At 29.2% G+C, this 27,514-nt stretch overlaps 2 protein-coding genes across 5 annotated transcripts; both read right to left on the bottom strand.

The window, feature by feature from the left end:
* Positions 1-358: 358 nt before the first annotated feature.
* Positions 359-8,927, bottom strand: LOC112694646 (dynein intermediate chain 2, ciliary-like). The gene is given in 11 exon segments (XM_025570188.1): positions 359-518; positions 744-977; positions 1,571-1,796; positions 1,907-2,084; positions 4,836-5,098; positions 5,522-5,686; positions 5,830-5,971; positions 5,973-6,107; positions 6,187-6,563; positions 6,633-6,834; positions 8,811-8,927. Coding segments are annotated over 11 exon segments (2,199 nt in total).
* Positions 8,928-16,246: 7,319 nt separating this feature from the next.
* Positions 16,247-24,055, bottom strand: LOC112693714 (E3 ubiquitin-protein ligase Mdm2-like). Of its 4 annotated transcripts, none has more exons than XM_025569110.1 (6): positions 23,781-24,055; positions 22,079-22,142; positions 21,844-21,999; positions 21,235-21,401; positions 17,480-17,671; positions 16,247-16,660 (listed from the first exon to the last, which is right to left on the bottom strand). In XM_025569110.1, the coding sequence occupies exons 1-6, from the start codon at positions 23,781-23,783 to the stop codon at positions 16,277-16,279; spliced, it is 966 nt and encodes a 321-aa protein (XP_025424895.1). In that variant the 5' UTR covers positions 23,784-24,055; the 3' UTR covers positions 16,247-16,276. The 4 variants fall into 4 exon arrangements, with proteins under 4 accessions (XP_025424895.1, XP_025424821.1, XP_025424970.1 ...); XM_025569036.1 differs by having other exon boundaries at positions 16,248-16,660; positions 21,235-21,404; positions 23,781-24,047; XM_025569185.1 differs by lacking the exon at positions 23,781-24,055 and adding an exon at positions 22,921-23,748 and having other exon boundaries at positions 16,249-16,660; positions 21,235-21,404.
* Positions 24,056-27,514: the final 3,459 nt, after the last annotated feature.

The raw sequence follows: 27,514 nt of genomic DNA, 5'->3' as shown, positions 1-27,514 counted from the left end.
TGATTAGCTGTCCTTATTAATGAGGTTCAAACAGATGTATACATCAAAATTAGAAGTATTTGAAGTATTCACATTTTAAAAATACCTGATGATAAGAAAAATGAAGAACGACAACGACGAAATTGATCTTACATTGAAAACTATAAAAAGTATAATGAAATATATCATTATAAATTCATCAAAAAACGCGATTGTTTTAAAAACTTTGCAACCCTACTTTTAAATAAAAAAAAGTCGAATTTTTTTCACGCCATTATGTTCTTACGGAAATTAATTTTTAAATTCAGTAAAACTACAGAATTAAGCTCCTAAACAAACAACAAGAATATAATCATCATTCATTGCAAACGCAGGAAAACTATGATGTAACTGATTTATTGGTTTTTTTTCTGAACGTGTCCAAAATGGCATACAATTTTTCCAACTCCATAGTTTCCACAGAAATTAAAACTCCTTTCTTCGGAGATTTCATCGTTGCCCGAAGACCCGGTGATAATTTAAACGTAATTACCGTAGACCTGCGAAAACAAATGCACATGGTTACTTCTCGTACAACACACATGATTTTAAAAATAAAATAGTAAAACATCAAAACTTTTCCGAGATGTAATTTGGTTTAATATGGATATAATTTCTTTTTTCCTTAACCAAAAATAAAAATCTATGAAAATGCAACGTTTTTGTCAGCTACCACGTGAATTTGAAAATTTTTACGAATATACATGTAATTTTACGTATCTTACCTTGAACTTCCGACCAAGACCATCGGTACTCGTTTGTTGAAAATCATTCTAGTGGGGCGATCTTCTTCAGCAGATTGTATGAGCTGATCACAAACGGGTTTTTTCAAGCTTACATTCAAATCGTAAAATATCATGTGACAATCGACAGTAAGGATAACGAAAACTGTACTGGAAAACGGCGACCAATGCACATCGCACAATGCTCTTCTTAGATTTATCATTATCAACGGCCCTCTGCAATCGAAACATGACAAAGCTTCCACAAGAGCTTCCACTCACGCACATACACACACACATGCACATATAGTTAGTGGCATGACGAAAGACTTTATTTAAAGCCTCAATTTAAATTGGTAGTCGGTATCACGGGGATATTTAAAGTTAAATGTTTCAGAACTGTTAAAAAAACTTCAAAATTGATTTTAAAGAAGCAATATCACCACTAAGAAGATCATGTATTAAAAAAAGTATTGTTATTTAAATAAATAAATATCTTCTTCGAAAAAGTTAATTATTTATTTTTTTTTTTTTTTTTTGTGGATCCGATAACAAAAATTATTGTTCCTCATTAGTGAATTAGGTTCGCCACATTACTGCATACAGTTGAAAAGTTTTAGGCAGTGACAAAATTATGTAAGTATACGCTTACGTATATAATTATACAACATAGTTTTATAAATATGCTTGTATCACATATACATTTTATTCACATATATCACGACAAGTACTACGAAATAGAAAAAGGAATCTAATGGTTATTTATAGGGCAGAAGGCTTGTTGTAGTTACATAATATGAATCAATTAAAAAAATTATGTCTAAACTCACTCTGAATCGTCTTCCCATAACTTCACCATGAAATCATTGCTACACGTAATGAAAATATTCGAATCGAATTTATTATAATCAATTCGATTGACTTCCATTTCGTGAGCTCGAAATTTCTTCGTAAAACTACTCATAGCCGTATTACATTTATAAACGTATCCCTCGGTTGTGCCTACCATGTATAACTCGTCGTTATTTGGATTAAACGTGATTGTCGTGCCCTTGGCTGGAAAAAAATAGTACACGAATTGTGAACAAATACTTATAAATATACATCGCATCGCACCACTGCCAGAACACGCGTAAAAACGGATTTAATATGTAAATCTATGTTACCGTAGTACGTCTGTTTGATTCCGCCAAGTTCAATTTCAGGATCCATCTCTATGATAAGAGTCATTATAACAATCTTGACCATTTCGAATTCTACCAGTAACCATTGGCAGACTGTACCGTCTTCGGACACAGAGAAGAAATTCAGTTCACCACTTGGCAAATCCTTGCCCCAAACCACCTGAGTGAGGCGTACATTCAACAATTAAGAGGGTTTCGCGCAATAGATTTTTGTGGAATTTAGAATAGGTAACCACGCGTATCATTCTGTGCATACGATCACCCAATGCAACATTACCCAAGGCTAGGCAAGTTAACGATTTTTTTTAACTCGTTAAGTTATTTCAAAATAATAAAGTTAAGTTAAATTTAAAGTTACTTATATTTTTTCTTTAACTCATTAAGTTAAAAGTTAACTTTGAAAAAAATTAACTTAACTTAGTTTTAAGTTAAAATTTTCTAATTTGGAAAAATAAAAAATTGCACACATAATATTAGTTTTTTTACGCTCAAGAAAATTACTGGAAAAATTTGAAATGATACATTAAAGTATAAACTAGCGATCAAAAAACCTACTTTTCTAAAATAAATCTTAGTCCTGAACTCATACTCAAATCGATTTACAATTTTAATAATGAAATTAAATTGGAAATTATACTACAGTTGTTTTGTGATTAATCCCCCATCGACACTTGCTCTCATGGTATTTACTATTTTCACAGAATATTTTTTAGGATTTCTATGAGTTTATAGTGTTTATATAATAACAATGTTATAAAAATATAATGATAAAATATAGCCCACATAATGACTATTAAAGTTATTTTTCATATTATTTTCGTCTAAAGAAAATTCATATTAAATAGTAAATTATAAATAAACTAAAAACCTAATTTAATAATTTGCATTATTCATTGCACTAAAATTAACTTAATTTAGATACTTTTAAATAAAATTAACTTAAAGTTAACACGTTAATCTTAAAAAAAAAGTAACTTTTTAAGTTTTTACTTTTTAAGTAAAAGTTAATTCGTAAAAAAAATAACGACTTAATTAACTTAAAGTTTTAACTTAATTTTAACTTTTAACTCGTTAATACCCAGCCTTGACGTACCTACCCCACGTATCACCTAATCAGGCGTTATATTTTAACCGATGCGATCGAGTTGTGTCGAAAAAATAATATTTTGCCTGTGAGTGGGTGCGTGGTTCATTCACGACACGTACGAGTTACGTCCGTAGATTCTCAATAACAGATTCGAATTGCGCACGTTTTACATTACTATATAGTTGTTTTAAATTGTCAATTCTCTTCTATCTAAGTGTCAATTGTTAATTTTAATGAGTCGATTAAACCTAAGTTAAAATATATAAGTGTTGTTATTTAGTTTATTGAAACTGCGATAATTGTTTAACGATGATATGATATAATATTATACCTTTTGCTTAAAATTATAGAAATTATATAAAAATATATATATTACAATTTAAGAGAGACATTTTGAGGAGTATAACCCGTTAACCCCCCGGTTACGCCATTATACATATATATATATCAAATGAATGAGTTTTTCTAATTTTTTTTTTTTATTTTGAACACGACTACCTTTAAATGTAATCATATACTTAAATATTTTTGTTAAGTTATTATTATTGTTTAACAATGTATTTTTATTTAATTTTTTTCGCAATTACCATTTTACCTCAAGATTTTCCATTAATGTCGCAGTATCGATGTTACATGCGCTATACGTATAAAACTGATTTAAAATCTATCTATATTTATATTCAGGGCCAGCGATAGGAGTGGGGGCGAAACTGAGCATTTATCCAAGGCTTCACGTCTTCAATAGCCTCGTGCTTAAAATTTTCATTAAAAAAATATTTTTTACGAAAAAATCATAAGATAAGATAAGATAAGATAAGGCAAGTGCGTTTTTTTTAAGAAATCCGTTGGCGTGTATTAAAACAAATTAACAAAACAACAATATTATATTAGATTTAATATGTCATGTATGCATCAACGACGACCCGCCTGCACACGAATGGTATGGAAACCGGCATACCTAGAAAGTTTATCTTATAGCATTTCTTAAATTTAATTAGTCATTGCCCTATATCGCGTACAGCTGTCATCGTTCATTATAGCACCAAACCGATTGAAATACACTAACAGTTATAATTGTGGGCGCAATTCGAAACCGTCGACAAAAAATTGTGATCACTTCAATATTTTAATTTACATTTATTATAGGGACGCCAATTTTCCAATATATGGAATCAATCAAGCATCGATTAACTATACTATGATATTTTGGTTTTTTAAATTTTATCTTAAATTTGTATTATTTGTGCAGACATATTTTAAGGTAAACAATTTTAAGAAGTTGAATGCAAAATATTTTAAGGACAAACTAAGAAAAATAAAATCTAAAAAGTTAAAAATTATTCACTTAACTGAAAAAACTGGTTTATCTCTTTAAATGTATTAAGTTAATGTATTTAATTTAATACATATATGTACATAAATTACGACTTCAAAATTATTTTTTTTTTTTTTTAATAAATAATTGCGTATTGCACATGCATTCTTTTATATCGATTAGTACGGAGAGTTGTCGATAATAACGCAAATAAATTCTGAAAATAATTTAACTCGCCTTTATGTCTAAAAAATATATTGAAAAATAGTTTGAAAATAATGTAGAGAAAACGTCCTAAACTTTAGGATCTGAGTACACTGTACGACGCAAGATTAAAATAAAACAACCTTTCAAAACTATTCTAATAGCATTAATGACAAAATTGATCGATAGGTTGAAATGAACACGAATTCGCCAAGTCCAAGAAGTCTATCCATTTTACAGTCCTATTAAATACGTTCGCGAGTATCATCAACAGTATATGAGTGCGTATGAAAATACGTTGGTACCTGTCTCACACAAGCCATATGTCTGGTTTGGGTCAAATCCGTCTTGTACTGCGGTTCGTGAGTCAGCATGTTAATGTTGTACACAGCTAAGCCACCGTCACGAAATCCGACCACCAGATTATAACCAAATTGGTGATGGAAACTAAGGCACATCGCTCCACAATCTGTTTCAGTGACGAAATCGGGGTACGACGAATTTTTTAACAACCACACGCATACATAACCCACATCTGGATTGTCAGTACTTGATAGATAACATTGTGCTAAATATTTTACAACGCATGCGTAAAACAGAAGTATGAAAAACCGCATATCTTCATGTGATTATAAATCATAAAAATGAAAATGTTATTTTCATTTACATTAATCGAAAGAGACTTAAACAATTTAATTATTTGATAATGCTAAATATATTTTTGTAAAGAAAGCGAGTATAAAAATGTAGTTAAATTTAATTAAGTTATATATCCATTCAATACTTATAATCTCTCTCTTTACTATCTTTAGGTAACCTATTATGTTTTTTTTTTAATAATAATTGCATTGCTATAATATTTCTTATAAAAACAAATAAAAAAAAAAAAAAAATTATAAAAATACTTTCAATAAAATGCATTTTATTATATGAAATATAAATGTAATTATATATTTATAATGGGTTTTAAAAATGTATTTTATGAACTTACGAATGCTGACTGTAATGGCAAACATGTCAAAATAAATAGGATTCCAGCACATATCAGTAACAGTAAATATTTTTTCCTTTTTTAACACCATGTTCCACATAAGCATTAATGTGCCTTCTCCTTTATTTCTGAACTGGTCAGATGGGTCTTCGTAATAACGAAAATCTATAAAGAAATTTGATAGGTAATGCAATTGAAAATTTATCCGGGTAACAGAATGACAAATTAACAAAATACATCCCAAATAAATATTGGTAATTGTGAAGGTTTCCATTGTGAAGGTTTCTCGAAAATAAGTATAATTGTACCTTGTGCTATGGCATCAGTCACAAGTAAGTTAACAAATCTCTCAATGGTCTTGGAAATGTTAAGTAAGTTGAGTGTTTTTGGATCGTGCGTGACTTGTTTTTTTTTACTTCCGGCTTGTTTTTTAGACATGTGTGCGGCCATCCTTTTTTCTCATTTCTTCTTCTTTTTTTTCTTGTTGTTTCATAAAATCATTTTTACAAATGTCATATGATTCACCGCGTAATACAGTCATTTGAAATTTTACGTATTTTTTTATCCTAGTCTGAGTGTATTTATCCTAGAACCAAAAATCTAAACTAATACGGTATACTGCCATCATATATGTCCTACATAATGTTTTCTGATAATAATCTTACTTTCATAGAAATACTTTTAGTTTGTACGTATCGATCAAAAAAATTGAATTTGTTTTTAAGCTTAATCACGGTGCAAAACTTGGTGACCGGCAAGCTTACAAAAGACTCTATAGACTTTTCTTTTAACACGCGTTTTTTGTGTACTGGTTCAAAGTCCTCTTTAGATACTACTTTCAAACTTTTTTCTTCTTCCATTTCATTCATCTCATCCAGTTCATTTTCTTCATTCAAGAATTCTTCATTGCCTTCTTCAAGTAACACCAAATTTTCTTCAGCAACGTCTTCTGATAAATCAAGCACATCAATATTTTCTTGTTCTTCTTCCATCATTTCAATCTCACCAACTTCGTCCACCGCAGTAAAATCTTCTGGCTTTCCTGTAAAAAATAAATAAATATTATCATTGAGTGCAGCGTAAGATAATTTATTTAGATTAATTTTCTTACTGCATAACTCGTTTTCAATTTGAATATTAGCTTCTGTAGATTCACAATGAAGTAATGCAGATTTCAAACCGATAATTAATACACCATTAGATTTTTCAATCTTAGGCTCAAATTTTTTTTTTCTATAACTATAAATTATCTGAGTAGGTGGTTTGGGTGGTTCTTTAATATAAAATATATTATCGTGTATTTCTTCTAGAGTCTAAAATATGTAAGTATGTATGTGTGTATAAAATTAAATATTTAAATAGTATAGAATAGACATACATATTTACATGAATATGTATTGAATTTTTTATTATTATTTATTATTTTATAAATTTACGTCCCTTAGCATTAATTTAAATACTAAGATTTATAATTAAAACTAGGTAAAAAATATAATATAATAACAATAAAAGTGCTTGAAAACTGTGTTTGATCTGTTCTAAAAACTGTTCTATCTAAGAACTGTAGTTGGACAATGAGGTAATCACTTTTTTTTTATATTATTGAATTAACAAACACATCTGCCGATTAAATTAAAAACGTTATATCAACAAATCTTTAACTTCATGGATTTAACAATAATTTTCTAAAGTTAAATCTCATTGCATTTGTGAGTGATAGTACATCATAAATGTTGGAACAAGTTGCTGGTGTTGAAACTCAGTTGAAAAAAATATAACCTAATATAGTTATTTGGCATTGTTGTAACCATAGGTTAGGACTAGCCGCTGGTTATACCCTAAAAGAAGTTAGTAGTATTAATAATTTTTAAATGTTTGTTGAAAAAAATGTATGCTCTGTATCACTAATCGCCAAAAAATATGAATTAGCTTAATATGTGTGCTACATCTTTAGAACATAACTTACAATGTATCGGAAAAATGTTTACAGTTCGGTGGGTGGCTTCGAGTGAAAGAACAATAAAACCTGTATGGAACAATTTTCCAGCACTATACCAACATTTCACAATTGCTGCTAATGATGAATTAAAAACATCAAAAGAAAAATCAAAGTACTTAGGACTTAAAAAATATTTGGTATAAATAGAATTTGTCACTAATCTTGGTAAGTAAAATGTTAAACTTAATTAATTATAATTTAAACATGTAATTTAATTAGATTTTTTTATATTGTCATAGGTATTATGTATAATACTTTATATGAATTAGCTAACTTGTCTACATCACTACAAAATAGGAGGCATACATTGACTCAAGCAAATCGTTGTACCTATTCAACGCGTAATAATGGTTTTCGATTCAATGGCTGAAAATTATCGTCTTAAAACAAAAGAAGTTATTGATACATGTGAAGAATTATTATTTAAAGGCATTTCGCTCATTAGTAATAAAGCTATACCAATGATTAATGCAATGCAGTTTTTTAGAAGTCTGTCTAATAATTTAAAAAATAGATTGTTCACAACACGATCATCAAACGTATCTATGCAAGGTAATGCATTTAAAAATATATACACTCAATTACTTCAATGTATTGGACCCAAAATATTAGCTGGATCAATTTGATGTACAATATGGCATTTCGCGAATTTAAATATCTCAAATATAGTTCAACTGTTTTAGATTTAAGACCATTATTAACTATAATTAAAACTATAGCAATATCGTCAAGCGAATGCAAAAGAGCTTTCAGTTCAATGAATATAATAGTTTCTACTAAAATAAATGCTTTGAACCCAAAAAGTATTTCTTCTCTTATGCTGATTAATTGTGTAAGGTCACTAGTGCACATTTTCGTACCTGAGCCTTTGTTGCATCATGGATACAGAAGGACAAACGATGAGTTGATGAAGTTAACTGCCCTAAGTGACAAAATAACGAAGAGAGCCATTCATATGTAGAGCTTTGGAATGTATTAAAAATTTAAATAATTATATTTTGTATTTAAAAACAAAATAAAAGATTTGTTTTTATTTAATAATTATTATTTATTGTTGTAGTGTAAATGGTGATAAGTTGTAATGTTTTTTTATCGTTGTCGATAATACTATTTGGGGGGTGTGGAGGCCTTTGCACAAAAAATACATAGGATAAATATCAATCATTGAGTGGAACGCTAATTTTTTTTACGTCTGGGAGTCCCCTTTCTTTTATATTTTCAATTCGAGCACTGTAGATACTAATTTTAAATATATCGTTATTATTTATAGAATAAATCTTTAATTCTTACATCATTGCTAAGAACTAATTGATCGTCTGGTTTTACGGGATCATTAAGATTAACAATGGTTTCAGTAGTTTCCACAACTTCGATTTTTTTCTTAGGTTCTTGCTTTGGCGGTGCCATTTTATCAAACGTAAACACAGTCAAAAATTAAAATTAATTGTTTAACTACAATCAAAATTACGTTGAAAAATTATTGTTTTAACAAAAACAAGCAAACAGGCCATTGTACATAGATATGAATATAATAATATCGTTGTCTTGGATTCTATTAACTGTTTGTATAATAATTATTAATAGTTGCAGGTAAATTCCATTTTTATATAAAATAGATCTATTAAAAAAACATTCTTTTATGCTATTGTACCTAATGAAATAAATGTTGAAATCTTTCTATTTTCTATGTTTAACAATAGCGTATTGATATTATTTAAATGATAAGTACTTATTACTTATTAAATTTTATTTTATTTTATTTCATAAAAATGAACTGCTAGATATCAAAATGATAGTTCTAATAGAGCAGAACTTAATTCACCTACAAAGTAAACTACTATAGTGATGAAGTATTTAAATCCAATAATATTTAATTCAAATTACCTAGAATATCAGAAGAATGACAAGTATAAGTCTTATATTTTATAAAAAAAAAAAAAACCATTCAAATTGATTGTGTTTACGTACAGACCAGAGATAGATGTTATACCTGCACAACCAGGAATTATTAACTAATAATTTTATTTGAATATTATACTTATAAATACTATTCAATGTTGTAATTTTACCACTATTGAGATAAAAAACCAATTATAATATTGTTTCAGTTTATTAATTAATTGTACTCAATAATAATAATAATAATAATAATAATAATAAATATATTATATTATAATATATTAATAATACTTTTTATTAAATATTGTAATATATTTAAATTACAAAATAAGTACAAAACAATAATTGAAATCATAGCAAACATAACAATCACGAGTCTGTGAAATAAAATAAATTCCAAAAATTCCAATTGAAAATAAATAAATATAATTCAAGTATAAAAATAATATATATGTATATGGGGGGGTTATAATTATTATTATTATTATCAGTGCTAGTGTGTTGAGTAAACCGTGATGTTGTGTAGTTTTTGAGTTGTTGTTGATAAAGTAATAAAATATTTATAATATTGGATCTTTTATATTTCTTAATGTTTGCTAATTGCCCACAGCCCATTACAAGTCATATACAACACTGTATTAACTTCCAAATATATATATATTAGTTACGTGTTATACCTTGACCGAGCAACACGTTATCGTATCATGCTCCCATATTTATAGCTTCCGATAGCACAGTAAAATACTACAAACGACCAGGTAATATGAATATTTATTACTCCATCATTCTTAAAGCACCACCCACGAATTAATTTTCTCCAAAAATGGGCAACGAGCCCACTCACCCAACTAGTCTCATGGACAAACTTATAAACTCTTCAAAAAAAAAAAAAACCCAAATAATACCAATGATACAATCTCTAATATTAATCTCACCACCAAAGAAGGTAGCGTAATTAACGACTTGCCCGTCCACATACAACATACAGACAGTACCTACCTCCAATTTCACTCATATGAAAAACAATCACGCAAACAATTATAATTATATCAATAACAATAAAAATTATCATACACAGAGCATTTCTAATACAAATTCACTTCCTAATCAAAATACACATACAGAATCAAATATCAATACCTTCCAAAAAAAAATCATTCGCTGAAACGACAAGCAATAAAATATTTCCTAAAAAAGAACAAGCAATCGTTTTCAATTCAATTAACAACATGCCTCAAATAGATTATGTAATAGCGATCTGTAAATTAATTCCATAACAAAATATAAAATACTTTTCCCGCATATCAAACAACCGATTCTGTATATATTTCATAGATAAAAACACAGTAGATTTTTTAATTGTAAACCACCCTAATATCGAAATAAATGACCATACAACAACCAAAATAAGACGATTAATAAACCCAGCCAAAAGAATCATAATCTCATTTATATCTCCAGCTATACACAATAATAACATCAAAGAAATATTTCATGGACACAATATTCAGCTGTTATCTCCAATAACACACATAAACATGGGCTTCAACATAAAAGAACTAACTCACATCCTCAGCTTCAGACACCAAGTTAACATTTACCCCGATAATTACCACAAACTTCCAAATTCCTGTTTAATCAACCACGACAATACACCACACAGAATCTTTTTAACATATGACACCCTCACCTGCTACAAATGCAAACTCTCAGAACACACTTCTAAAAAATGTACAAATTCACCGATTGAAACACCAAATACCAATAAGACTTTTAATATATCTGAGTCCACAGTTCTATTCAACAAAATAGATACCTAATTCAAACATACAAGCTCTAACCAACGTAAATTCTCCTGATGTTTTCTCAAAAAAAATGATCGACGTTATGAGTACAAACGATATAAATTTTATAAATACAACAAATTAATCTAAACCGTCTGTACTTCTTGTAACATCTCTACCCTCAAAACACTTAATAGAATCACAAAATGAATCAAACGCCTCAAATAAAAGATCAGCATTTCAATCTACTTCCTTAAGCTCACCAACCGAACCATCTTCTCCTACACTCCCATCAAATGCAATAATAGAAGTGAACAAACCATCTAGTTCAAATACTAACAAAAATATAAAAAATAAAATAAAACGATCCAACTCTATCGAACAAATAATGAATAAACTCAATGAAACTCTCAAACCAGCTAAAATACGATTCGAAGAAACTGAAAATTTAAAAATCAATTTTAACCAATTTAAATACATAATCGAAAATACCCTAAGTAATACGATCCCAGTTTCGATACTAGTTTCGAACCATTCAATATGACCTAATATCAATAATCTTAATTTAAAAAACAGACTTACAAGACTCTGCAACTCTCTATTCGATAAAACCCCCCCCCCCCCGATGATTCAACCCTCACTCAATAATAAAAACATTTCAAAAGCTATCTCAATAAAAAATATATTAAAAACCGAAACCAATAATGTAATCACAAAATCTTAACTTAATACAATGGAACCTAAATGGTTTCTATAAAAAATATAGTGAATTAGAATTAATAATACAGAAATAATCACCAAATATAATATGCATACAAGAAACCAATTTTAACGATAACTCAATAGGAAAAATTCCTAATTTCACCACTTATTATACAAACTGTAAGCATGCTCTCCGAACAAGTGGCAGCATTGCCATATTCATCTCCGATAATTTCTATAGCATACTAATAAACGAAAAAATACTAATTGATGATAATATTACACTCTTAAACACAGGTGAAAACACCAGTCTAAACCCATACATTTGTAATATCTCTGCTATTAATATATCATTTTCATATGCCACACTACCACAACGTCTCCTTTAGACAGCAAACTCAGAAACCCACAGTAGTGATAATTTTCCAATCAACATAAAAATAATTCCTAAAAAACGTGACATCAAAAATAACATCCCATCAAGATGGAACTTAAAAAATCCCAATAGGAATCATTATACTGAATCAATACACAAAGAAATTGAACTCCAAATCACATTAAACAATAATGATTCACCTGATATACTAGTCGAACAATTTTCTAAACTAATTATAAATATTACAGAAAAAACAATTGGAAAATGTAGTAGCAACGTGAAACCAAAAATTCCCTGGTGGAACGAAAGCATAAAAATAGCAATAAAAGAAAAATATACCGCATTAAATAAGTTTAAAAAAAATAGAAATGTCAATGACTTCATCCAATTTAAAAAACTTAGAGCCAGAGCTAAATAATTAAAACCAACAAAACTAATTCGTGGCACCAATTCACGTCTAATTGAAATACTAAAGTAAAACCATCTAGCGTTTGGAATAGTATAAAATCATTAAAAGGTCTAAAACGTAATCGCCAAATAAATATTCTCGACAACGAAACAAACACTATTGTAACACCACAGAGAGCGGCAGATCTTATCGGCAAACACTTTCAAAACAGCAGCAACATCAACTACACCTCTGCATTCAAACAAATAAAATTTGACTCCGAAAACTTATTTGTAATTTCCACAACAAATCCAAAAAACATTGATCAAATACAACTCAATGAAGAAATCTCTATCAATGAAATAAATTACGCGTTATCCAAATGTAAAAGTAAAAGACGGAATCCCCTACCCCTTTCTCCATCACTTACCGCCAAACGGTAAACAAGTATTACGGTCTATATTCAACGAGATATGGAAAAAAAATTATATCCTCCAAAGTTGGAGAAACAGTATAATAATTCTAATCCTAGAACCAAATAAAAATAAATCTGAAATCAACAGATACAGATCTATCTCTTTACTAAACAATATGTGTAAAATACTTGAAAAAATAGTTAACACCAGATCAATATGGTTTCTTGAAAAAATCGGTTACTTACCTAAATTTCAAAATGGGTCCCGCAAAAATAAATCTACCATAAGCGGTCTCTCCCACATAGAAATCAAGAAAACGTTCCAAAATAAACAATCAATGAGCTTAATAAGCTTAGATATAGAAAAAGATTACGACACCACCTGGAAATACAGAATTATAAAAAAATTAAGCTCTGTCTTATGTCATGGTAACCTACTAAATTATCTCAATTTTTTTACAAACTAGAACATTTCAAGTAAAAATAGGCAACACTGTTTCAGATACATTCACGCAAGAAAACGGTATACCACAGAGATCAAGTATTTCAGCTGTACTATTCCTAATTGCTATCAACGATATCAGTAAATGTATACTTACTCCTATAAAACACACCTTATTTTCTGATAACCTTAATATTTTTTTAAGAAGCAAACATACTGTTGCGAACCAGATGTTAAACTTGTAGAATAACCGTACAATGTTAGTAGTAAAGAAGTTAACATTTATTTATACTCAAAATACAATAAATAAGTGCACAATGCTTAAAAGGTTGATCCAAATGTACACACCTATATCCGAAAGAGGGCTTATGGCAATAAACTACTAAGTCATAACGGTCTGGTTGTGCACATTTGGACTGGGTCCGTGATGAAGTTGTTCCTTGCTCTCTGCAACTATTTCTGACTGCTGGTGACTGATGATAACTGCTTCTTGTCTTCGTATTCCTCAGTATTTATGCTATGTTTCTAAGTCATCCTTCATTGGCATGGGACTGTCTCGGACATTACGTATATCCTGTTGTCCTCGATTTCATATTTTAACATATAATTTGACAATTCGTATTCTCGAGAGTAATACCGTGGAGTTTGACAGTATATTTTAGTTCATTACATTATTAATATTAATTCAAAAGACAGCTTATCCTGCAGTTATTAATAATGTATTTGTTTTTGCATTGTATAGTTTTTAAACTAAGACTATATTATTATACAAGCGTGACACTCTCTATAACATTTGGTAAAGGTGGCGTGTCTTGTAACAATACGAAGACAATCCAAGATCTCTTACAAGTAACCATAAATAATATTTCAAATTGATCAAACCAAACAGGCTTTAAATTCTCACCAAGCAAATCACAAAGTATTTGTTTAAAAAAAAAATATATATTTCCCCCAATTTTTCAAATAAATGAATTAATAATATCAAATAAAAATACCATTAAAATACTTGGAATAATATTTGATAAAAAACTGTCATGGAAACCCCATATACAATATATAAAAAAAGAAACAACACTAAGATCTTATCTTTTAAAAGTCTTACCACATACTACTTGGGAATCCCGGACCCAAACACTCATTCAAATTTATAAATCACTTATAATATCTAAATTAGAATATGGAGCTGAAATCTACTCATCTGCCAAAAACCCTATTTTAAAAATCATCGACCCTATTCACAATTTGAATCTACGACTATCCATCGGAGGATTCAAATCTAGTCCAGTGGAAAGCTTTTATGTAACAGCTAATGAAACTCTACTTTGGATACGACGAATTAAAATTGCTCTTACATTCGCTGCTAAATTAAAAAAAAACGACCTCGAAGCATTAATACCGAAACACATTATTCAGATTACAAAAAACATATCAAATAAATCTTTCCAATATAATAAAATACGAAATTATTCAAACCCCACCGTGTTCCAGCAAAATTAATTTAAATACTGAACTTGAAAAGTATAAAGAAAGTAAAACCGACTCATCATTTTTCCTCAAATCTTTTCTAAGACATCAAAAACAATCCCCCCGACATTTACACAGATGCTTCCAAAAGTGAACATGTGCGTGGGCATTGTAGTCATAACAAATAATGAAAATATTTCCCTCAACTTATCAAATCAAAATTCTATATACACACCCGAGGCACTCGCCATCTTAACAACCCTCAAATATATTAATAATAATCCCAATCAAAAATACAATATATTTACAAACTCTTTAAGTACTATACATAGCTTACAAAATCCTTTTCAACTCAATATTTCTTCAACAATAATCAATACAATTCACGAACTAAAACATTCAAATAAAATCGTTACTCTAATATAGATACCTAGTCACTGCAATATAAATGGAAACGAAGAAGCTGATAGACACGCAAAAAATGCAGTTATATCAATAGAAATACCAAAGTACAGCCAATTAATATTCTTAGACATAAAAAAAACCATAGCAATATACACATACAATGTTTGGCAAAATCACTGGTTAAAACAAACAACAAAATTAAACGAAATAAAACAAAACATATATTTATGGTCACAAATCCACACTTCAAGAAAAATAAATATAATAATTAACAGATTAAAAATCGGTCACACCCGGCTAACACATGGATATCTAATAAACAACAAAGAACAATCTGCACCTCATGTAACAAGACACTAACAATAAAACACATAACAGACTACCGATCATACTACTCAGAAAGAATAAAATACAGCATTCCTACAAATTTATACAAAAACATAGGACCAGAAATAAACGTTGACCTCATTCCTTTTCTATAAGATACCAGACATTATAAACTAATATTTAAAAAACAATATTTGTATGTATAAACAATTAAAATTTAAAAAATGTCACTAATGACCACAGTAGTAGAAAGGTGTAAATCAATGATCAATAAAAAAAAAAAAAATACAAAAATATATAAATATATATATGTATATTGAATAAATTATAAAACATAATTAAAATTAAACACAAATTAGACTTTTAAAATATAAAATAAGAACAATAATGTAAAATTTTATGATCAACAATATAAATGTATACATTTTTTATATGAGATATAATTTAAAATTATTATTTAATTTAATTAATATTAAAAAATTATAAATTTATATAAACATAAACTGTAAATATTTAAAAAATTAACAAAAATATATAATCTAACAGAAAAATAACTATACAACGATCATTTTAGTGACTAATTTAACCTTTACATTACAAAGTGGGCATTTATTATTTTTTTTCCACAACTGCTTAGCGCAACCATAACAGCAATAAATATGAGATGTTTTCCCGTGAGTAAACACCCCATTCTTTGGCCAATTAAAACAGATATTGCATAATTCTTCAAACATTTCAACTGTACGGTTTTCAACATTTTTAAAACTACTTTTATTTAAAAATAAACTGGATATGCCAATCTTATTGGATTGTTGAGAATTTGATATGCCAGAATCTTGGGAATCTTTTAACGAACATTCTTCACTCTTATGAATAGACACATTTGAACATTTCACTTTTTTGGGCTTGGGTTTACTCCCAAAAAAATCCATCCGATACTAAAAAAATAATGAAAATAAACTATTTAATAAAAAGAATTACTTAAAATTTATAATAATTATACATGTACAGATGTTTGTATTTTTTTGTAGTGCTTTAAATTAAACAGATATTGATGTAAAATTGTTATTTTTCATTATTTATCAACAAGTTTAAACATTAAATTAAAATCTTTGATGACAACAATAAGATATCACAATCCATAAATGTACAGTCCAACTTTTATTTAATTAAACTCGACATAGAATATTTTTTTATAGAACCATGAAACTTTAATTTAAAATTTTTTCTATTTAACGAAAAAAATGTATATTATACAAATTTATTTTACATTATTATTTTACTATCAATTTTAAACTATTATAAATAATAGATTCCAAATTTGTAATTATCTAAGGTAAAAAATTGTAACTAGCAATGATATGGCCACGTATCATGTATCATGTTACACTAACATAGTAAGTATCATACTACTATTAAGATACTTCTATATATGATAAGAGAGAAGATTAAGTGACTCGTATAAATAATAGTATACTATATTAGTGGAACTAAATATTTATGAATGTTATTGCATCATTCTAGAAGTATACAAAATTTAACTAAAAAAATAAAATCGATTATTTTAACTAAAAACAATGTTTAGAAGGTACTAAAAGCATCTTCCTTGTAGTAAATTATATGCTTGAGGTAATGCTAAACAGCATACAAATTTTACTACTCAAAGTATAGTGAGAGCAACATAATTTGTAATTTTCTACTTTTGTTGGGTGCAATTTATATTTATCAGAAATGTTCATTAAAAACATTATACTCACTTTAAAACATGTAAAACAATATTGAAAATATGGGTTTGAATTTTCTTTTAGACACTGTAAACATTTTTTAAAGCACGCCGGTGTTGGCCATTTATTTTTTTGTAAAGATAATTTGGTGTCAGAATCATCAGGTAAATATCCAATATCAGAATCAAGTATTGGTATATCACATACTATATCCATCTTCTGAACCTTAATAATTTAAAATAAATAATTAATATTTAACTGATTTTTTTTCTAATATGTTTAACTTAACATATACATAAATTTACACTACACATTATCATATTTATTAAATATTTAAATACTTTTTCTGTATTTTAAATAAATTTGAAATACTTTTGGATAGAAGTAATTCAAATATATTTCAAATGCTTATTATTATATTTTGTATTTAAAAATATTTATTTATTTTTTTTTTCATTTTATTTGATAATATGCAATCTGTACTACAAAAACATAACATTTAAATTTAAAAAATAAAAATAAAACAACACGTATCCTTCATGATGGTATTTTTAATTTAAACATAGTAAAAAATGTTTCCTGCATTTTAATTATAAAAACATTAAAACTTTTAAAAAAAACTCCAGGGGAGCACTATCTAGTACAATGGGTTTTGCGAACCCAGGGCCTCGAGTTCTGAACTGTACTGACTTTAATTAGAAAAAAAAACTCCCTACTCTGACCTTAATTGGTTGGAGTAATCTGGTCCTTCAGTTTATGGGTATAGCGTAGGGCTAACAATCCTGCCTTAAAAAACAATATTGCTCAAGACTTAATAACAAACTTGCTTCGGAATCGTGGAGCTTCGGAAAACAAGACTGAAAATGGAAAAATGGATTATCTTTTGGAACATAGAACACTTTTTAAACCTGGATCAGTATAATAGAAGCGCAATATTTCGATATTACATTCGTGAACGAACATGCACCCACGGAAGAAAAATCACAAGAGTAAAAGGACGAATTTTATGATAACTTGGAACACACGCTAAATGAAATCACACGAAGCAGAATTAGGATAGTCCTAGGAGACTTTAATGTCAAGTTAGGAAAGGGTAACATATTTAGGTCAACGATTGGTAACCATAACCTTCACAATGTAAACAGTGAGAACGGACTCAGACTTATAGACTTTGCAAGTAGTTGAGGACTTATTGTGAAAAGTACAGTGTTCCCACATAAAGACATCTAATAAGGGTACATGAAAGACACCGAATAGTAGATATGATGGACCATATCCTGATTAATACTAGGTTCAAAAATTGTATACAAAATATCAAAACAGTCAGATGAGCTGAATGTGATTCAAACCACTACCTAGTTAAAGGAAATCTGAAGATAAAACTCAAGAAACTGATATCTAGAAAAGGAACATTAGTGGATAGATATAACGTGAATAAGTTAAAGGATACCAATATAAGTGAAATTTTTAAGCAACAATTACATGAAACAATGAACATTTTAAACAAAAGTCAAGAAAAGACAATTAATACTAAATGGAATATGATTAAGACTGCTATAAAAACGGTCACAGACACAGTAAAAGGCAAAAAAAGAGAACAAAGAAACCGCGGTTCAACAACTCCTGCAAGGAAGCATTTAATAGAAGGAATGAAGCCAAAAATTAATTGCTCAACGACCCCGAGACAAATTCGATTCATAGTATGTATATTTCAGATATAAAAATTGTTGTTGCATAATTTAGCATATTTTGTTATTTTTTGTACCAATTCGCATATTTTGTGTTTAAGAATGTTGCATATTTTAATGCATATTTCATGGATTTAACAAAAAATTCAAAAAAATGTATAGTTTAATAATAAAATATCAGATATATGACAACCAAAATTCTAAGTTTTATATCGTTTGACAAAATAAATTAATTCATCAACGGCTATTATTTGTATTGCTCCGGCTCCCAATGCACTCAACAATAATATTATAATCTCTATAGTACTGAGAACTAGGCCCGTATACAGGGGAGGGAGGAGGGGTTAGGAGTTCAAAGCCTCCGAAATTTTTAAAGTAGGTATATATTTATAGTATAACAAAAACTACACACGTCTTTATTTATAAATGTATAATTGTACAACTACAGTTTATTTTAAGTATTTGTAAATTTCCCTCTAGTCATTCCACGTTATCTGTTTTAGAAAATGACAAACGTATATTTATATATTATACATTTTATGTTATCTCAATCTTGTCGGAAGACGGACTTAATCGTAATCTAGCTATTTAATTGTCACGTGTTCGCCAGTATTATTGTTCAGTCTATTTTTCAGAAGTATTCACTGTTCAGTTATGATATAAAATATAACGTGTATTTAATTTGATTTTATTTCTTAATAAGTGTGTGTATGTGTATTTGTTTACTGTTACATTATATTTTATATATTTTTTGAAAAATGAAACGAAGTTTGCTATCTCAGTCGTCAATATTTAATTGTTTTCAAAAGAAAACCAATCAAACTGAATTGGATTCAGAATTAATTATTACAGAAGAAGTTCCGTGTGTGTCTACTACTGAAAACGGTGCAATAGAAAATACTGTAGATTTACCAGAACTTGGTGATATTGGACGGTGTGTAGATGTTAACTACTGTTAATATCTGAAGATAAATTTAAGTATGATTTATTAAAAAAATTCGTAGCTCCCTTTTTCAAGTTATAATCTTCCGATAGTGTCAAAAAGAAAATTAAAATTCCAAATATCTTGGTTAACACGGTTTTGTTGGTTAGTTTATTCAAAACAATTAGAAGGAGCATTATGTAAAGTATGAGTTTTATTTTCTAATGAGTGCACCGGAAAAGGTTCAAAGAGTTGTTGCTTTAGTAAGTAAACCTTTTATTAAATGGAGAGATGCTTTGGAATGTTTTAAATTACATTTTAATACAGAATACCATAAATTGTCTGTTATACGCACAGATGAATTTTTAAAAATAATGGATAATAAAAAACCTGATATCTCTATTGCTATCGATTCAGCACATAAAAACATAGTTTTGGAAAATTGTGCTAAACTAGTTCCAATTATTGAAACAATTATTTTTTGTGGTCGTCAGGAAGTGGCATTAAGAGGAGATAATGACAGTGGACCTATTTTTAGTTGCAGTGCTGATAACAATGATGGAAATTTCAGATCGCTGTTAAGATGTAGAGCACAATCTGGAGATTTAACATTGAAAGACCGTTTAGAAAATTCAGCAACTAATGCTGTTTACACAAGTCCTCTTACACAAAACGAGTTAATACATATTTATGATGCATCCATCCAGACTCAAATAGTAACCAAAATTGTTTTTATTTTTTTTATCTTATTATACTTACGAAAACCTAGTTGTAATACATCTTAGTACTCAATACACTTTTTTATACTTGTATTTTATTTTATTTTTTTAGTATGATTGATATATATATATATAGCATATTGTAGTTTAACAATCAATGAAGAATAAATATTCTTTTATACTCAATGATCATAGCCCAATTTAATAATACAATGGATATTTAACTTTTATTGTATCATATATTATAAATTATATACATATTATTAATTATTATATAAATTTGAATCTAATCTTTTTAAGTCATTATTTTTATAATTTACTATTGAATGTTAAATATATTCAAGCCATACTTTTTACTTATTCTAAACCTCGGTCGATAAATATTAGATATACCTGATAATTTTACATATATAAATATACATATATTTATAATAAATTCATAGTAAATTTCAATTTTACCTCGTAATCAAATAATGAAGAAGAATCTGAAGAATTTGAATCAATAATACAGTTTGGTGAAGATGAATTTACCACCTCATATTCTGAGTGAATAGTTGACTGACTAGAATCCTGACAGTCACACTCAGAACTGCAACTGTCAGAACTATCATTTGAGCTTACAGCTTCTACTAAGAAATAAGTAAAAATTTAAATTATAAAAAATACAAACATTTTCACATTCATTTTAATATTTACAAACATATTGTTAAGTAAAAATAACAGCATGGAATTGATTTATAGCAATTTAAGTTATAATAGGTGTTGAAATAATTGTTTTAAAACAATTAATTAAACACAAAATATTGTGAATTAATATTGTTAAATTCAATAGTAAAATTGATTATTTTCACTATTGACTTAGTATTCATATTAACTTATTTTTATATTTATTAATAAATGAAACATCAATGTTCTACTGTATTTAAAAAATAATACTTACAAATAAAATCGGACTCATATTTTAATAAAGAAGTATAGTAATCAGTACTATCATTATTAAAATATATATTCATGTGTCAAGTAACAAATTTAGTTTTTTTTTAAACCAATTTCTTTAAAAATTATTACTTGTAGTCTTTGACTGTATACTAAGTATACTTTCAGTGTCATCTGAATCTTCATTGATAATACTATTGGGGGATTGCAAAGTATAATTGTAGATGTATCGAGATCGTTTGCCACCCCAAGTGATATCAAATTCATCATCATTCAAGTCAGCAGTAACTATAATAATAATAAATCAAATCAGTACACAAATAAAACTAATTTTTACTTACATAAACTTAATATATAATATACATACCATTACGTGAATTATTGCCTTCTACTTTTCTCTTTATAGTTTGATTTGCCATTCCTAAATTATTCTACAATTATAAAAAAAAAATCAATATAACAATAAATACATTTAATTTTTGGTTTTGTTATATTCAGCATTCAATGGTAAACTAGTTTGAAATCAATAGAATAAATAATTTGAAGAAAAACCGCTAACGTGTCACCGAACATTATATTATCATCTAAAATAGTGAACTCAATTCAAGATTATGGGCAATAAGAAAATCCAAATGGTATTTTCCATAGCTGTGTACAACTGATGATTCGAAAAATAAACATTTGGTATTCGATGGTCTTATCGGTTGATAAAAATGCATTTTAAACACGATCACATATAGGTTTAAAAATTAAACCAATAATACCTATTGAGCAAACAACTTCACAAACCGATCAGTCGATGGGTTGTGAAGTAATGAAACACTTTGAAATTCATATTCGATACATCAGGTAGCGTAACATTATAGCACGAATATCTTCGAGCACGTTCTAATCGACTCAAACCAAGGAATGCGGTCGAATTCGTTGAATCGTTCATTACGACATGAACTGAAACACGAGTGTTAGAGAACAAACGTACAAGAGTAACACGAGTACACACCGCATTACAGTGTACTCAACACTCGACGACTGCGTCGTCTAGCACTTAAGCGGATAATAGTAACTATTATATTAAATATAACTGTTATATTTATTGGTAACACTCAAGACCGAGAGTTCGACGACACCACTTGATATCAACGGTAATAATAATAATAATAATAATAATAATAATGACAACAATAACAATAACAAAATCGATACACTAACCGAGAAAAATGAAAACGATGAAAATCCGGGCAAGAGTGAAAGAGCTGGAAACGAAACGTACGAAAACAAGAGAACACGAGTCTACTGAGCAAACGGCACTGCCGAATAAAATTTACGGAGCGTTGTAATTACCACGGACGGGACTCGTAACACGGTCATGTTTGATAATGGACAACGAACCGTGCCGGACATCGTGAAAAGTGATCGGCGGCGAACCTGACGAAACACGCAACAACACGCACGGACCGGACGCTTTCGAACGGGCGGTACGCAATCGAGACGATAGGTCGACTCGATTATCGACACGCGCGTACTGATCGCTTCCGCGATCGTCCGACTTTGGCTTTGGCGAGACGGTCGGCCGAACGATGCCACCGGTGTACGGCGATCGTCGTCATTAGGGTTGGGATTTTAATGATTTGAAAATAGCAAAAAATGCTTTAAAAACCATACAGAATGCTCTACAGAAGATATTATAAAAATCACGTTACCGAACGTATTTAATTATATTTATTTAACGTAATAATAACGAAACTAGGTACTTGTTTGTTTAATATTTTCATTTCGTTTAACTTTATTTGAATTTAATTAATTTTATAATTTGCTATTGTGATCTTGTAAACGAAAAAAGTTTCTTTCGACTATAATATGCTCGTATCTATTAGTCCATCGGTTTAGTAGAATTTACATGCTAGTTTTGAGCGAACAAATGCCGAAACGCATAATCAACAACGACTAATGTATAGTTAAATTCCGAAAAAATGCCCTAAAAACAGCAACGTATGCTTTAAAAATGCACGCGCGAAGTTAAATTTGTTAAACTAAAAGCAAAATAAAAACTACATTAAATTAATCGGTACCATCACTCGGAACACACATTTTCTTCTTACGGGGAGACCTATGCGTTAGGACTTCGGGAAAAAAAATGCGTTTGCATCAAAATCCGAGCCTTTACCGCACCAGTCGCTCTTCGTGCGCGCACGATTTCGCAGTTTGTGAATCGACAGCCCGTTAGTACGTGCAAACATCGTCCGCATTCGATTGTTTTATCCTTCACGGTTAGACCTCCCCGCCGCTCCACTTCCTCCGCCGAACGTCGCTTCCCACCTCGCCACGTTATTCTTTTTTTTTTTCTCCACGGAAACGCGTGTCACGAGCGTCGCGTCATCGTCTGAGTACGCCGCCGTCATTCACCGCCTCGTTCGTTGGAACCAATGTGGTGGGCCGGTGTGCAACCGGTACAAAGAATAACGCGAACGCATCGACGGAACGAGTGCGTTCGTCATTTCACATTCGTCAAGCGGTCCGTACACGGTCAATAATGTCGATCGTGTACTGGTAGTATTGAAGGATTGATCAATACATCGAACAAATTAAAAATATTTGATTTTTATTGAAGCACTGTCAATGATATCGCGCATTATTGTATATTGTTTTTTTTTTATTAAATAGTGTAACTTAAGTTAATATGTCATCGTAGCATGACTCGTTCAGTCTTAAATAATTTCGATAGACTTCAGGTTGGTTCAATCGTAGTTCAGATAACAGATTTTCACAATTGTACTTATTTCGCTTTTGCAACCACTCTTTAACCCAAAACCTCTGCTTCCGTTTTTTCTTTCTTTTACCGAGAAAAGAAATAGCTAGAGCGAGAGCTATTATAGTATTATCTAAATCAAGGGTCGGCAATTAATTTCTATAGCGGTCCAAATAATTAAAAAAAAAAAAAAAATGTAGTGTCAGAAAAAGCAGACGTAATTTCATCAATACTGTACTTATTTTTGTATTAAAAACGCATTATAACGAGGGCGTATGTAAACTTACTTCTAGGAAGGGGCGACTCAAATCATATATAGAGGTATTTTAATAGATTTGATATCAGATCACAAATTAACTTTTTATGTCCTTGTAATTCAGTATTAAGTGCATTTAAATAAGCAAAAATTTCTGTTAAAAATGCCACAGATAGCATATTGCTCTCGTTTGTTAAGAATTTATGATACTTTTTTGATTCTCCTGAATCCAAATTTATCAAGAACGTGATTACTTCTACTTTTATACTCCAAAAACGTTCGATCACTTTACCTTTACTTAACCAACGAACATTGCTCTATTGAAGACATATCTGAAGACATTGAATCACATTCAAATAAAAACTCTTTAAACTGCCTATGCTGAAGAGAAGATCGGAGACCTTATAAAATTAATCAACTTGATCATTATGTCCATTACTTCCTTCAGTGTTGTACGAAGTTTGCCATAGGAATATTTGATGAATTATACATTGATATGAAAGTATTTCAGCATTCTTATCCTTAATTCTCTTAACATATGAGAGTTGTATATGAAATAAACTGGAACGGCTCTAGCCCTTACTGGAAATGTAAAACAATATTGTTCGATCTACTCAATCAGAAACTCTGTTTTCAATGTCAACTTTACGTTTTTTGGAAAACATACTCGATTGCACACGAAAAATATTTATAAATTAATAAGTTTTAACACTATGAACGCGATGCAATTTTCAAACCCGAACAATATCTATAATAATATCCGGACAAACGACAATCGCAACGCGTTAACAATTAAATCGTACTACCTAAATAATATTATTAAGTATTACAAGAAATATATACAATGTATAGTGTTTTGTTATCGTGACTATTATTATAAACAGCTAGATGATCGCTATCGTGATTTCCAAATACATCATAAATATAGAGCAAATATATAAATAGAGCTATATATTTTATATTTCTATAACGAGCAGAAAACTAGCAAAATATTTTTGGCGGACCATTTATTTCCCTTCCACGGGCCACCTATTGCCGACCCCTGATCTAAATTATAAGACATAACTGTTTGTAATTAAAATCTATAAGTTGTTTAAAGCTAATTAAAATTTAAATTAATTGTAAACATTGGTAAACTGTTCTCTGTAATATCTGATTTACTATTTGATAACGGACCTGGTAATTTGATAATAATATTATGTTTAATAATTAATCAATATTATTGATATGTTGATGGTCATCGTCAATTTTCGTCAATATTTTGTCAATAATATTAAACGTATATGGGTCACTTAACATCGGTGCACGACATACGAACTATCGACATACAAAGTACGATTAATATTTCGCTTGTTCCAAGCGTAGCGCATATTAGAGATGGGAAAAATAATATTTTTTTATAATAAAGTACTTCACTTTATCAACACTATTTCGGAATCGGTACTTTATTGTTACCGTACCGATTGGAATGATTTTACAAAAGGAACGTACTACCCACCTCTAGTCGGAACGATCCGATGGCGGCACATCCCGTACGGTTTTTTTCGTTTCAGCAGCAATTAACGACGCTATTACTATTATGTTAATGTTATTAATATTAATTATGTTAATTAGCAATGCGTGCGCTAGGATTTATTACAAGTTGAGAACTCAATGTTATCCAATATCTAAAAATTTTAATAGTGTGTTCAAATCAGGAGTATGGGTCCACATTTTATGGAATCCTTCGCAGGTTGGTCATACACAGTGGCGTAGATTCAATTTTTTTCTGGGGGGGTGTTAAAGAGTAAGTTTTTAAGTGTTATTATTATATCTTAAAACGAGGTCATATGTAATAATATTACATTTAAAATGGTATTATTATTATGTCCCGTATTTAATGAAAATTATTTTGTTACTCAATTTTTAATATATACATAATCATAGTAAAATCAAAATATTTTATTATAATATGTAAATATTAATAAATAATAATCAAATATCATTATAAAAAAAAATCTGTGGGAGGGAGTGGAAACGCCTTACACCCTCCCCGTAACTACGCCACTGGTTATACAAAGTGTTTGAATGACAGGTATACAGTCGTTCTTCTTATCTTATAAATTTTCAATAAATTGCTCTACTAAGGAACTTGCTTTGAAATTAGATATTTATTTATTTTCATTCAGACGTGAATTTAATGTTAAACAGAAGGAATTCCGTTTATGTTTTATTTAATTGTGTGTTATGGATGTTCATTACATTCTATTGCAATTTTTGTGCACACTATTTGCACAATTTTCCGATACACAAGTCCCGGACCGGTTTGATAAACTTTCTAATATTTTGGAATTTAGTTTTCGAATATACCTCCTAATAGTATGTAATATATATAAGCGTGTTTGGTGCTAATTATTCAGAACGTGATTTATAGTTCTTGAATAAAACCTACACTCAAATAACGATTCCAAATGCCCAATTTCTGCACTATTTTTTGAAAAAAATCTATTATTGATTTTTGCTTTTTGTTTCTTAAGGCGTCGCGTTCCACACACTTCTTGGCTCTCGAATTCAAATTCAAAAGCTCACTACTGGACACTGTGAGGAAAAATGTTTGTAGTTCCTCGAGGTAGCAGATAGCAGTTTTGTAATCTTTTACCAGATTTTCTGGTTTTTCATATTGGTTTTCGTCGTTGTCTTTGTCTTTTTCACATTCATACCCAACTATGGATGTAGACGAATCATGGGTTTGCTGCGTCTCAAGTTGGTCATCAATATGAAGAAATTCTTCTAGGTTAAAATCAAGTTCAACAAGATATCTT

The sequence above is a fragment of the Sipha flava genome, unplaced genomic scaffold (assembly GCF_003268045.1).
Source record: "Sipha flava isolate LNK unplaced genomic scaffold, YSA_version1 0_pilon_pilon, whole genome shotgun sequence".
NCBI classification, from domain to species: domain Eukaryota; kingdom Metazoa; phylum Arthropoda; class Insecta; order Hemiptera; family Aphididae; genus Sipha; species Sipha flava.
Note: the sequence above shows the minus strand (reverse complement) of the source record. Positions and strands in the feature narration are given on the sequence as shown.

Excerpts from the sequence above, each read along its gene's own strand:
- LOC112693714 (XM_025569036.1), bottom strand. Across the intron at positions 22,000-22,078 it reads AGGCAATAATTCACGTAATG|TTACTGCTGACTTGAATGAT; the intron begins GTATGTATATTA and ends TTATTATTATAG. Across the intron at positions 21,405-21,843 it reads TATACAGTCAAAGACTACAA|TAGAAGCTGTAAGCTCAAAT; the intron begins GTAATAATTTTT and ends CTTATTTCTTAG.